General features: G+C 43.0%; 1 protein-coding gene across 16 annotated transcripts in view; it reads right to left on the bottom strand.

Annotated features, from left to right (window-relative positions):
- Positions 1–14,610, bottom strand: part of LOC147018044 (calcium-independent phospholipase A2-gamma-like) — a 185,113-nt gene that overhangs the window by 104,775 nt on the left and 65,728 nt on the right. For all 16 annotated transcript variants that reach the window (XM_085897339.1, XM_085897340.1, XM_085897338.1 and 13 more), the window contains 3 exons: positions 14,328–14,479; positions 14,132–14,226; positions 5,783–5,954 (listed from right to left, as the gene is read on the bottom strand). In XM_085897339.1, the coding sequence (XP_085753465.1) occupies positions 5,783–5,954; positions 14,132–14,226; positions 14,328–14,479 (419 nt within the window). The remainder of the gene's footprint in view (positions 1–5,782; positions 5,955–14,131; positions 14,227–14,327; positions 14,480–14,610) is intronic.

Genomic DNA, 14,610 nt, shown 5'->3' on the forward strand with positions numbered 1-14,610 from the left:
TGAGTTTGTTGATAGGCGCGCTCCTCTTCCTCTCTTTTTCAAAATCGTACAACTTCGCGACTCATCCAAACAGGAATGGCTGGCATCTTGCCCAGCATGGTGCAAATTCACCAGCATGAACACGAAAATCGCGCAGCCATTTAGTCGTGCCGAGAGAAGAGCAACCAGAGAGTTGGTGTCAACGCCACCCAATGCTCACCTGTTTATACAATTATCGTTTTTAAAAACTAGTCTAATAATATTTTTTTATAAAGCATTGCAGTGAAGTCTGATCCAAATAATTTTAAAGCAATATATGTATTTGTATATTGTAATCAGTAAAATATAGTGTGGTAGATAAAAACATGAGAAAGGAAATAACTTGCACCAAAAACTTTAACATTTTCACGCTGACGCTGACGCTCACGCTGGGGGTATCGCTATAGCTCTCTGTTCTTCGAACAGGCGAGCTAAAAATGAGTCCCTATTTCTCAGCCACGTTCCTCCACCAACTGTGTGCATCCCACAGCTGTCCGCTCTTCGGTAATGCGCCCCTCCCCCCCACATCACACTTACAAATTCAAAGCATCAGGGGCGTGACTTTGCTGAAATGAAGCTGGGCAGGAGGGGCTTCTTGCCCGCTTGGGCATGCGGCTCTGTTATTATTGTTGTTGTTGTTGTTATAAGAACGTAATTCATTTATTGCTGACTTTCAAATGCAAAAACGTAGGAAGAGGTCACAGGGGGAAATCACATACTAGGGGGAATTGGCCTTAATCCCTATGTAATTAACACAGCAGCAGCACCACCACCACCACCCCCACCCCCACCACCCACCCCCGTGTGTGGTGACAAGTTTTTTTAATGTTGAAGGCTCCAGTCATGGACTACATAGCCCTCATTGAGGCCTGGCCTTAAATAAAGAGAAATAAAAGAGAGAATGTAAAGTGAGGAGTGAAAATGAGTGAGTAAGAAAAGTGTGTGATGTTTGTTTGCAAGAGAGATTAAAGCGAGGCTGGGAGTTTTAGTTTGAGTGAGATAGAAAGTAAGATCAGCAATCCTGACACGGAGAGTGAGAGATGGTTCCGGGCACCATTTTAACACTCCTAAGTCAGAATGGTAGTACCACCCTGAGTGGTTGCTGTCTACAACCTACTACCTAAAACACTTAAGCTCACAGTTTCCCAACTTAATTTATATTGAAATGTCTCCTACACGTCCATGGACCAAACAACATTATACAATCTATCTTTGCGATGAAATTCTTCCATGTACCCCCACAACCCTAACAATATATTTTGTTATTTCGGTTTGGATTAAATCCATCTATGTTATTATTTTTAAATTTGGGTTGCGTGCACAAGCCCAGAGATAAAAGTAACTTCCTCGTATTGAAATCACTGTCATGGCTTCAGCAGTTATTCGTTTAGGTAGGGCTACAGCTTAACATTGTTTTTGTAGGAGTAGAAGAAGAAGTACAAATTGGCCATTAAGCAATCTGCTGATGTGGTACTTTAGCGATGTATTATGGCAGTTATTAAGGTCTTGATAGTTCAGAAAATGCTCGAGAATAAAAGGTATGCCTTTTAAATGCTTATGACTTCACTCTATATTGATCAGCTTATGAACGTATCATTGTGTACATGTTTGAAATGGGCGGCCATTTTTTCCCATTCGCATCATCCATGATAGATTGTGTTGTCATACTTTTCCCACCACAAAATTATGCATTGTATACAACATGTGGACATTTGTGAGAACAGACAATTTGTCAAAGCAGGCAAGTGTCGAAATAAATAAGACAAGCTGAAGAATATGGTATCTGCACACGAACCAGGTTGAGCTTTCAGCTTTTTCAAGCATGTGCACAGGTTTCGTAAACACATGCCTACTCCATCATTGAAAAAGATAAACTCTACCAGATGATGGGTGCACTCCTTCAATAGAGAATAAAAATCAGACATGCAATAACCAACCAGGAAACAAAACAAATACAAAAAGAATCTACCTTGAATTAATAATGCTTCCTTTGAACTGAGATGTTGTTCACCAGAGGGCGGTCTCCTTGGTTTAACCTGAGGTAGTCCCTTCAAGTGGGTGCTTGGAATGTCCTATCTTGAAGAGAGGATGACCACCTGTCTCTGTTATCATATGAGCTCAAGCGTTTGAACATCAGTATCGCAGCACTCTCTGAGGTTCGGAGACCGGATAGTGGCGAGATCATGGTGAGTGGTTAGATCTACTATTGGTCTGGTCGCTTTGATGGTTACCATGCCCAAGGAGTTGCTGTAGCTGTGTCCAATAAGCTGACTCACATGATAATTGAGGTAACACCGGTCAACGAGCGTATTATGAGACTAAGGATTCATCACTCCTTGGGTGTCATTTCCCTGGTCTCTGTACATGCTCTGACTGAGGCGAGTGATCTCACTGTGAAGGACACATTCTATGCCGCGCTCGAGTCTGTGGATGATCAGTGCCCCAGGCAAGATACTCTTCTCGTCTTGCGGGATTTCAATGCTTCAATTGGAACTGATAGGGATGGTTATGAGACATGTGTTGGTCCCCATGGGTCTGGAATTGTGAATCAGAGTAGCACTAAGTTATTTGACTTTGCAGGAAGTCATGGACTTTAGGTGGCTGGTTCATGGTTTCAGTGCCAATAGGCTCATCGCTGGACTTCGTATTTCAACGCTGGTGGTGTGGCAAATGAGATTGACCATGTGCTCATTGATGGTCGATGGAGGATGATCCAGAACTGCAGGGTCTACCAGAGTGCTCAGTTCCTCAATGCGGACCACAGGCTTGTTGCAGCAACTCTGTAATTGCAACTTAAATCCAGGAGAATGGTATCATATCAGCATAGGCTGGATGTTGACAAGCTCAAGGATGGGAGGGTAGTTGAGGAGTTTGCAAACAGGCTGAGTGGGGATTTGGGGGAGGTCTGGGTGCTTTGGGAAATCCTGAAGAGTTGAGGAGTGCCTTCAAGACCACCATCCTTGATGTTGCCGGTGAATGTCTTGGCACTCACGAGAGGGCGAAGAAGAATTTTGTCTTTCAAGGGCCACTGGATACCATTGTCAGTCACATGGCCAGACATAATGGCAGAGCTGAGCTGATCAGGGAGTTGAGGCATAAAACTGTACGTGCGCTGAGTGAGGATAAGGAAGCCTATGTGCGAGGAATCTGTGACAGCGTAGAGCATCAGCTATGGTCAAGTGATTCTCGTGCTGCTTATAGGGGAATTAGCGCAATGCATTTCTCCAAGCCTATACCTCGGTGTACTGCAGTTAGAGCAGAGGGTGGTGGGCTCTTGACAGAGGAGTCCGAAGTGAAGGCTTTCTGCGCCAGTTACTTTGAGCAGCTGTACCAGGCTGACCCATCAGCTGTTGAATTGGATGTCAGTGTGTTACTATCCCTATTGCCCACCCTCCAATCAACGATGATCCACCTTCGTTTGTGGAATCACAAGCTGCAGTGAACTGGATGAAATGTGGTGAAACTCCTGGGATCTGTGGCATCTATGCTGAACTTCTCATGGCTGGTGGAAATGCAGTACTCGTGTCATTGCATGCAATTTTGTCCTCTGCCTGGAATACAGGCATCATCCCAACTGACTGGAAGAGGAGCCTTGTTGTCCCTCTCTGGAAAGGGAAGGGTGATCGCCAGAACTGCAACAACTTCCGAGAGGTGACGTTGCTCTCAGTGCCGGGCAAGGTCTTTTCTCGGATAATTCTTCATAGGGTTCGCCACCATCTGCTTCAGAACCAGTGCCCAGAGCAATCAGACTTTACACCAAAGAGGTCAACGATTGACTGTATCCTTCCGTATCCTTCGGGTCCTCACCAAACGCAAATGACAGTTTCAGCAGGAGCTGCTTGCAGCCGATGTTGATCTCTGCAAAACGTTTGATTCAGTGAATCGGGATGCCCTCTGGAGTATTCTTGGTCTTTGTGGGGTGCCACCAAAACTGATCAATCTAATGTGTGAACTATACTCTGGTACTGATAGTGCTGTGAGATGTGGTGATTCCATCTCTGACATATTTCCAGTTGTTGTTGGAGTTCGTTAGGGGTGTATACTGGCCCCCACACTTTTCAGCATTTGTATGGACTGGATTCTGGGGAAGATGTCGGAGAGATAAAGCTGCGGTGCATCCTTTGGGTATGTCAAGATCTCTGACCTTGATTTCGCAGATGATGCAGTCATCTTTGCGGAGACTCCGGATATCCTTTTGGGGGTCCACGTGGTACTGAAAGAGGAACTGAAGCTGCTGGGATTATGCGTTTCCTGGGTCAGAACCAAGATCCAGGCTTTCGATGACATCTTGGAAGCTGCTATCTTATCTGTACATATTTGTAGTGAGGATGTTGAGGTCACAGAGGATGTTGAGGTCACAGAGGATGTTGAGGTCACTTACCTTGGCAGTGATATTCATGTCTTCACGAGCTGTGAGTCAGAGGTCAATGGATGTCTTGGTCAGGCCTGGGGAGTCATGGATCACTTGATTATGGGGTGTGGTGCTGTTGGTACGTGTGCAGTCGGACGAAAGTCCGAATCTTCAGGTTCTTGGTGCTTCCAGTCTTTCTCTGCAGATGTGAGACTTGGACTCTGACCAGGGATCTGAGATGGAGATAATTCCTTTGGTACCAGGTCTATTTGGAGAATCCTTCCCCAACGCTAGTCAGACTTTGTGTCCAATGAGCAGTTGCTGAAAGAGACTCAAATGAGATTTTATTTGTTACCTGCATAGTCCGTGAGAGTCAGCTGCGGCTGTATGGACATGCAGCTCGTTTTCCTGATGCTTATCCTGCTCACCAGTTTCTCTCAGCGAGGGAGCCTCGTGCATAAAGGAGACCAATGGGCCGACCAGGAGCCTCTTAGTTGCATCAGGTTCATCAGCATCTCAAGGATATGAAGATGGGCCAGGCATCTGCCTGGGGTTGGCCAGATGGAGGCCCCTGTAGTACCGGCGGAGAGTGGACACAGCGACGCGCCGCTCCGGCGCATGCTTCCAGATCTGACCTGACCTGACCGTTGTACTGCAAAGTACTCTATTCTAAGGGGCATAACCACTCTGAGGTGTTCCAAGCTGTGAGTATAATTGCCCATTTCTACTTTTCCAGGAGCTGCAAATAATATGATGGTGTAATTTAATGAAAGTGTGATGAGTTACTGCAGGCTGTTCCCAATGTCAGCATTGAGTATCTCATATTACTCACCTGATGTCGCACTATCCCACTGTTATTGTCATCTTTCATTTGCTTGTGTAACAATTTCACCTTTCATATTTTATCCCAACATTGCATTGGAGAATGACACACACCCTTCAATAACAGCTACAATGAAATGTGACTGAGCACCTTTTAATTCTCTCAACAAGACAACAGTTCAGCCTACATATCATCCTCCTTCCAAAATTCCAGCAACTCTTCAATCTCGAAAGAGCCCCGAGATGGGGACTTTGCTGGTCCACCTAACCTTCGTTTGTGTTACAGAGGGGCTGGGAGTGTGATGACAGAGGAATGGTAATGTGATGACATTCTTGTTCCAACAAAACCTTCCACTTAAGTGGATGAGATGGGAAAGAATCCCTCAAGAGACAATTTTTTGACCTTGATGAAAGGCAGGTTTTCTTTGTGGAAAACAGAATTTAGGTCAGATGTGGCAGCACTTAGGATGTTCCAGAACAGGAATAGTTTGCTATGCAAACGTGGCTCAAGACTAGTCTGTATTATGTTGGATACATCTTTACACAAATATTCTGAGTGAGTATGGATTTCTGCCATTCAAAAGGACAAACCTTAGGATGGCCTCCCACTCATCGCTGTCATAAAAAGCATGTCGCCAGCCCATCTGCATCGTACCCAGCAGGTAGTTCCTGGTGAATATTTCCGAGCCAAGCTGGCGGTATAATTCACTGCAATCTTCCAGGGGAATGCGAAACACTCCCAGCATCACAGCAAGAATGGCACCTTGATGAAATGGGTGGGCAAACAGGAAAAAGGCAAGGGTTTACAAATCCTTTCATATTATAAGTTCTGAAAAGAATACTTGTTAGAACCCATGGGTGTCTTGAAAAGCTTTAAAGGATTAAAAAAAAAAAAACCTTTTAAACTCATACATATTTTGTTTGCTAATCCCACCATACCCCCTCCTCCCCCTAATTCCAAACGTTTCCTTTGTGTATTTTATCCTTTGTATCTAGAGAAGGAAAACCCCAATTGTCCTCATATATTAAAAATGCAAATATACACAACATTGTGTATTCAAAAGCAAATCATGCAATTTACTTTATAAAGTACAGTGCAGTATACCAATATTACACCAATAAAACTACAAATATATTTTACTTTAAATATGCCAGCAAAATGACGAGACTGTAAATAGAAAGTGCAAGGAACAAAAACATAAAATAATAAATAAGTGAAAAATCGGATGAACACCAAGATCATCTCACAATAAAAATTCTCAAAGGTGATCAACAGTGGTCCTTTAGCAGCTGGTAATTAATTTCAACCATATACCTTTTGGGGAGGTGGGTCAACACAAGCCTCTAACAAACTAACAAACCCCAAGAACGAATGCACCAGTCACATCATTGCCTCCCCACTGTCCTGTTTTTTTCTTCAACTTCCATTTCACCCCTTTTCTCAATTTATCCCTCCACATTTGTTCACTTCAACAGGTGGCCAATTACGAGATTCTGATTCTGTACAAAGAAGACACAATCATCACCAATTTGTGAAAGCAGTCCCTCTGATCTTTCCAGTTTCCTTGGCAGTATGTGACACCTCGGCCTTTGCCTTTCAAATCCACTTCTAAAGTTTCTAAGACGTCTGATAATGTCCCAAGGAATCCCAATCGATTAAGGAGCTTTTTGTTATATTTTCTATACGTACATCGTCGAGGCTTGTGGAAGAACTAGCATTAGTACACTGAATGGATCAACACACAACAGGCCAAAAGGAACAGTTGAGAGAGGGAGGAAACACCAACATCAGAGTTGAAGGCCAAGATCGAGGCAGATTTGGCCAAGCAATGGGTGTGTGGAGGAATGAGTGACTGGAGAGGATGCATAGGGTGGACAAGATGGATACAGAAGGAAACACTGAGGAGGGAAAACTGGAAATTTGGAAGAAGAGATTGGGATGGGGTGAGGAGAGGAGGGGGGGGGGGGTTAACGAGGGTAGAAAATATCATTGTTTTGGATTGGAGATGATCTGAGATTGTGGTGAACAGCTGTCTTGAAGACATGTAGGAAAGAATGAGGTTTAAGAAAATGTGGAAGTTGGTTCCACAGGTGGGGAAAAAAAAGGAACAAATGAATGGCGGTGAGGAGTGATCCTGGATTTAGGTAGTTGTTCCAGATGGGGGTTCTTGGTGGACCAAGTGTGCCCTACAGAAACCTGGGGGTGACAAAGCACAGAAAGAGCAGAGGGTGCAAGACCAGAAAGGAGGCGGTAGAAGACAGACCACTGACCTGTCTGTGATGGCGAAGTGATAGACCCACAGACTCAGCTTCATAACTTCCTTCATTTAATTGCATAGGGCTATGGTCGCCCGCTCGCAATCTGCATTCCAGCCCATTTACTTCACCGGTCTCTGTCGCCTGCCATCTTTTCAGCCATCAACAGAGGCATCCCCAAATTCTAACAAATGTTGTCAAGCCATCTCTTTGGTAGTCATTTACTTGGCCTCGGAAAGTTGAAATTAATCCTGAACACCTCTTGTAGATCTGTGTTTGGTTGGCTTCTGACCACATGTCCAATCCATTTGAGTCGGCTGGACTTGACAACATCCATTATTGTGGTCTCCACAACCAACACTTGCCAAACTTCCTCATTTCGGATTTGATGGACTCTTGTAACCCCCAGTATGGACTGCAAGCATTTCATTTCAAGAATTTGCAGTCTTTTGATGTGTTTTTTTTTTTCTCAGAGTCCACGTTTTGAATCCTTACACTTATTGAAAGCACCAACACCTTTGTACAGTCTTGACTCAGCTTCATCACGAGAGATTCCAATAATCGTGAAAGCCTTGGTTTCCATGGTGTCAAGCTGAGCAAGATGTAAGGCAAGCGAGGGGAGACTGCTCTCCCAGAGGGGAGAGCAGTACTCCATCAAGCTGTGGATGAAAGCCTTGTAGGTGGACAGGAGTTCAGGTGTGCAAAGGAAGGACTTTGTATGATGCAGAATGCCCAATCAGTGGCTGCCTTTGGAGTCCAACTTTGAAATGTGGTTTGCCCAAGAAAGATAATGGCGATTTGGACTGTGAATTGTTGCTGTTGGGTCGGCCTTCAGAAAAAAATAGAACGGCACTCTTCGACATCGTGATATCGACCGTATGCCTGATTCCATCATTACACATACTTGTACCAAGTTTGATTTAAATCACTTCAGCTGTTCTCAAGTATCCCGTTTTTACCTGACATGACCTCGGATCTTTGACCTCTTGATACCAAAATCTAATCAGTTCATCTTTGCTTCATAAGATATACTTATAACAAGTTTGGTCAAATTCCCATCACTGGTTCACAAGTTGGCATAGTAACAGAATTTTCACCTAACAGTATCTCTGAACTTTGACCTCTTGACCCCATACTCGAATCAGTTCATCTTTGCATCATTATAATACTTCTACCAAGTTTGACTTGGATCCCTTTAGCCATTCTTAAGTTATCGTTGTAACGAAAACCTATCACGGACGGACGGACAGCCATAAGGCTAACCCAAAAACAATGCCTCAGGCAAATTCATCAGCAGAGTCACATAAAAACACAGCAAACACTTACCAAACGACATTATTAAGATGAAATTTGAATGGACAAGTGAGCCAACATTACATTATTCTTCTGTAACATTCACGTGACAATTACGAAACAGTTCTTTCCAGCAATTCTGAAAACATTCTCTAAGCCCTTTTCATCCTTGTGTGGATAAATTTTCGTGATCACCAGTGGTGTAGTGCCAATTATGAGGTACCGGAGCCCTGTATAAATGTCGGCTGTGATCTCATCGCCAGATCTACTGTCACATAAAGTTTTAACATGACATTACCCATTTGAATCCTAACAAGAGCTCAAGTGAGCACAATATACGCCCAAACAAGAAGGTATATACAGAATTGTGCTACGACATGGAAAACAGCATCCTTGTTGCCATGGCAACCACTTTAGATGACGAACATATGTCGCGACACACCGTCTCCACAGTCTGCACCTATGTACCAAATATGAAATGTGAAAGTTGAAAACTTTGGGAGTTAGAGTGTGGACAGGAACGGACGGACGGACGACCGGTATCACATAATACGACCCGATATATATATATATATATATATATATATATATATATATATATATATATATATATATATATATATATATATATATATATATATATATGGTGTATAAAAATGAGTGATAAATGAAATATGCACATTTTACCATGACAAAAAAAGCTTAACACTCACAATCTCACAATTAAGAATCCACTTTGAAAAAAAAGTCAGATCAGTTTGTCTCTCACCACTGTTTTTTGACAAAAATATGTATTTTAAGAAATAAGGAGAAGTTTTTGTATTTTTTTTAATGTAGTACCATAGTACCATGTGGTAAGGGCTGGCAGGATGGCCACGAGTGACACACACCTCACCGTCAGATGGACATTAAACTGGGCCTCCCATCTGCTGCCATTAGTTATTTAGTTGTTGGCTAAGTGCATGTAAGTGGCTACCACCACTATTTTAGGGCATACCCTGACTTGAGTGGCATTTTTGAAAGTCACAAAGACTACTATTGGTCATGAAATTTGGTTCACTGCACAGACAGTGTTCCATAGGACCTTAAAATATATAGGTTCATGGGTCTATGATGTATATTAATGAATCTGCAGGATTTTTTATTGAATATACATGCCCAGTATTGGCCTTTTTTCTTGCTTCACCTTAAAATATGACATATATTAGACCATGCAAAAATACAACATATAAAACATTCGATATGAGATTTGTCATCAAATCAAAAGGTTGTCACCCACCGTCTGAGAAAATCAGCATTTGTGTCGGTCAGTAGTGGATTTGCATGATATATGCACATTCTGGCATATATTTTTATTTTTTCTTGTTTTATTGCCCTTTTAGAGCCTGGGACTATGAAATCCCCTAACAAAATGACTAGTTTATCAATAACTCATATTTACGTGTCTTAAATTATTCAACTTATTACCAATAATCAATGTAAAAAAATTGAGATGATCAAATTGAGATGTAAAAAAAGTGGATACTTAATTACAGCGGCTTGACCGAACTTTCCAACCCAAATGTCCGACTGCACATCACGTTTTTAAAAAAATGCTTTTATTCTTCTGTGCATCAGATTATTTTCACTAAAATTTATTTACAAATGGGGCATAGTGATATAGATATAATAGTATAAAAAAATATTGAAAACATGCATGGTTTTGGTTTAGAGTAATTTTGCATTTTTGTCCAACTGCACATCACACTTTTTTGAATTTGATTAAAAAATTAATTTTCTCAAAAAAAATTTTTTTTTAATTTTTTCCGGGTATTTAAAAAAAATATTTTATTAATTTAGAAGGCAGTTAAAACAGCTTTGGAGAATTTAGAGAGCTTTTTGTTACTCCCAGAATTGATTGAATTGAAAATTTACGTCCAAGAATTTGTTCGATAAATCTCTCTTTTAGTGCTTTTCAGCATATGACAGTCACTGAATAGAGCAGTAATAAAAAATAGGTATGTATTATTTCTTAATAATCCCAGAAATTGGTATTTTGATTATTATATGAGTTGCTAGAATAAGTTACATACTATGACCTTCATTTATTTTGCCAAAAAAAAAAAAAATTAGGTAATTTCATTTAAAACTCGCAAAACCATCGGAATAGGTACCCCTTCTTCAAAGTATCATATTTCGCTATATATATTTAGTTGCGAATTCGCGCCCGCCGGCGTGCGAGCGGCCACGTAACTCGAATCGCGGCACGTCGCCCACCGGACGGACAATCCCGTCGTGACCCTCTCGGACTAACGCCGGGAACTAGTCACGGGTGGGCCTTTCGGCCTCACCACGATCGTGCCAATCGGCCCCCCCGTGTGGGATAGGGTTGTTTGCCAAATTCGACCTACCTAAGTACCCACACGGAGGGTAGACCGGGTGATCGCACCTCGCCACAGGTCGACTCCGGACTCGGGCCACTTTAAGCGACCCGTTCCGTACTATCGGGATAACCGAGCAGTGTTATCGTCAACCTCGACGGTTCCGATTAATTATCGGGCGTATTTAGCCCACTACCAACCCTTTACGTGAAGTAAGATGGAGATTCAATTAAAGAAAAGACGAAGCGAAACGGGAAAAACAGTTCAACATCAGGCACATTTATTCCACGGCACACGGATAGCACACATATACAATTACAACAATTATGCACCAAAAGCAATTGCAAAAGAAACACAACAATGCAGATCTACTACCGACTACGCGAGCACATGGCAACACTTACACAGTTTTACTTTACAGACGGCGCCGACAACACATATACTCAAAAGCAAAAGAAAGGGGCCACCCTCAAATACAAGGGGACAGACAGGGCTGTGGGCTGAGACCGGGTGGAGCCTACCCATCTTGTGATGAGCCGCAGATATGGCGGCGGTGCCCCGACTCCGCGGGTTTCGTTGGCACTGCTTGGAATGGGGTGGGAACGGGGCCCCCTTTCCGCACTATCTCAGCGCGGGGGGGGGGGGAATGGGGGAATTGTTGATGCTCTGGGGAAAGAGGATAGCTGGCTTGCTTGGGTCCCGTGACGTGCGACTCCACTGCGACCTCAACCGCTTTCCCGGCTTCCCCTCTCTGCAGCTCCCCGACAGACTGTCTTTCCTCCAGACCCGTCTTGACTGCTGCTGCCACACTCCGCCGCCGCCACACCTCTCCAACTCGCCCGAGCCCAAAAACTCCCGACTGCCTCCAACTGCTTCCGACCCAAAACAAAACTGAATTCGCCCCGCGCTCGGCGCTTTATAGTACGGCAGGAGAACCCATATGCAAATTTCCGGATCAGGATGAGCTCGGGGGCGGAGCCACGCTCGCCCATTGGACGGAGGAAAAGTGGGCGTGAACCTCCCATGATCCTCGAATTTGCATATATCGATTCTACTCCGACGCGCCTGGAGGCGGGGCCAAATCGCCCCGCGCTTGCTGAGAGGACGGAAAAGAAGTGGGCGTGTATCATTCCTGATCCGACTTCTCTTCGGAAAGGCCGCTTTTTGCACCCGCTGCTCGGCGCGCGCCCTGCACGAGGCCAGGACAGCCTGACGCTCGGCGTTCACAAGCGGCGCGGGAACGGCCGCAGAAGGAGAGGCGAAGGTGGTGGAGGGCCTAAAGTGGCGGTGATGCGATGTTTGCGAGAGCGAGTTGTGAAGGTAAAGGTCGTGGCTGTTGGCGTTGTTGTTGCTGTGAAGCGGCGTTGCGGTTGGTGGTTGTTGTGTGATGGTGGTTGAGACGTGGTTGGTTCAAAATAAAGACAGAACAGAAAAACGGCTATCTTAAAGGGTCGCAGCCCGAATGAATCACATTTATTCCCTCTAAACAACGGGTTTGGGGCTAACTACACATGTACTTACAGAGATATCTCACCTACGGGACCTGAATGGTGATTTGCGATTTTCCTCAACCACAACAATATATATATATATATATATATATATATATATATATATATATATATATATATATATATATATATATATATATATATATATATTCATGTATTTAAGCTATACGGTTTTTTGTTCTGAACTCAGTTAGACTTACACTTTCAGGAAAATGTAGTGATAAGGCAATGGAATAAACTTCATTTTTTGACATTTTTGAAACAGTGGTAACCACTTACATGCGCTTAGCCTGTGGTCTTTCACATTAGTTGGTGTCTTTATTGAGTTGACGAAAGAAGATAAAGCTTTGGGGCCGGATAAACATCCGAGAGTTATGAAGGAGATGGCAGAGCAGATAACCATGATGTCAGCAGAGCAGTTCGGCATGATGGTAACATGAATCCATGTCATTGATGTACTTTAGGCTGACCTTTGCTCAAACAATGTGATAAGCATTCTTCACAAAACAGCCACATTACTGATCCAGAAAGACTTCAACTGGTTGTTGGCATCCAAACTTTTTCATGGTATCACATCTTCCACAGTGTAAACACATTTAGTAAACATAAACTAATTAAATGAATCTGGATATAAAACGGTTGGAAAGTTTGTCTCACTTCAGAACCTTCCTATATTCGGCAATTCATACAGGTCTCTGTTGCCTATAACCTGTATTGTTATAATATGGCTCCCCAGACAAAGTGTCCAGCCTATCAATATACCCAAGCTTTGGAGCTTTAACTCTGATTGTTTGGCCATGAAAGCACACAAAGCACAAAAAAATAATCCATTGATGAACGTTTTTTGTTTTGTTTTGTGTCACTGTTACGGAGCTAAGCAGCACCTCAGACGGATTGAGGTACCCGAGCAGCGCACCAGTGCATTCCAGCAGCACTACACCCCTGGTGCTCACACAAAAATAAATAAAAGGTGCATATTCAAATCTAGCAATGCCACAATAGACTCCTTTCAACATAAAAGCAAATTCATAAGGTACTATTGCTCACTACAAGTGAAACTTTTAAAGCATGGTACGAGTTTCATAAAATACGATTACTGTATATAACTTGCATCTCCACATAAAGTACAACAATTTTGCTCTGTGATCATGCAAAAAGTCCTATTATAGCCACAAACAGTGGTGATAACAGTACAAATAGTCCAAAAAGGAGTGCTATGGAAGTTACAATAATACAGCATGATGTGTGGAATTGCCATGATCATGGTCATATGGCAATGTTAATTTTCACAACAATATCAGAGTGTTATTGATGTGAAACATAGTGTAATGGTCACACTGATGTTGATGACCATGGAAATGTTGATAGTAACAGTAATAGGGTAAACTGGAGCAGTTTTTCAGACTTTGTGATTGTGTCATGACTGGACATTATGGTGACAATAATTGGAATGCTCATGGTAAATGCACCAATTCCAATTCAACATTATTTTTCTTTCCCAGTGTGATATGCATACTGACCAGTACTGACGCCGCAGATAAAATCAAACATCTCATGCACCCGCTTTCCAGTGAGTTCCGTAAGTACACGCAGTGTCTCCAATGCCACAATTCCTCTGCCAAAAGTACAAAGTTGAGGTCACACTCCCCCTTCAGCTTGACAATAAAATCCCTTGGACTATTAGAAACAAATCAAAATGCACATACGAATACTCACTTGGTGCCACCGCCATCAATTGAAAGCACGCAGATACCACGACCTCGCACAGGGTCCGCATAACCAAGAAGTGCCAAGGCTTCCCGTGCCACACTACTAACTGCTGCAGGACCCAATGTTCGCAGCCGCAGAAGGCAGTACACTGCTCCCTCCTGAAAGCAGGGAAGAATGATTCACATATAAGCTGGGACAACGATCCTGAAGTAAGTTACAACAATGGAGACAGAACTACCTGAGTAATTAGAATGAATTACAATCAATAAACCACCTATAAAAGGTAGTT

This window comes from Eptatretus burgeri, chromosome 10, assembly GCF_056783735.1.
Source record: "Eptatretus burgeri isolate ZD-2024b chromosome 10, Ebu_testis_v1, whole genome shotgun sequence".
Classification (NCBI taxonomy): domain Eukaryota; kingdom Metazoa; phylum Chordata; class Myxini; order Myxiniformes; family Myxinidae; genus Eptatretus; species Eptatretus burgeri.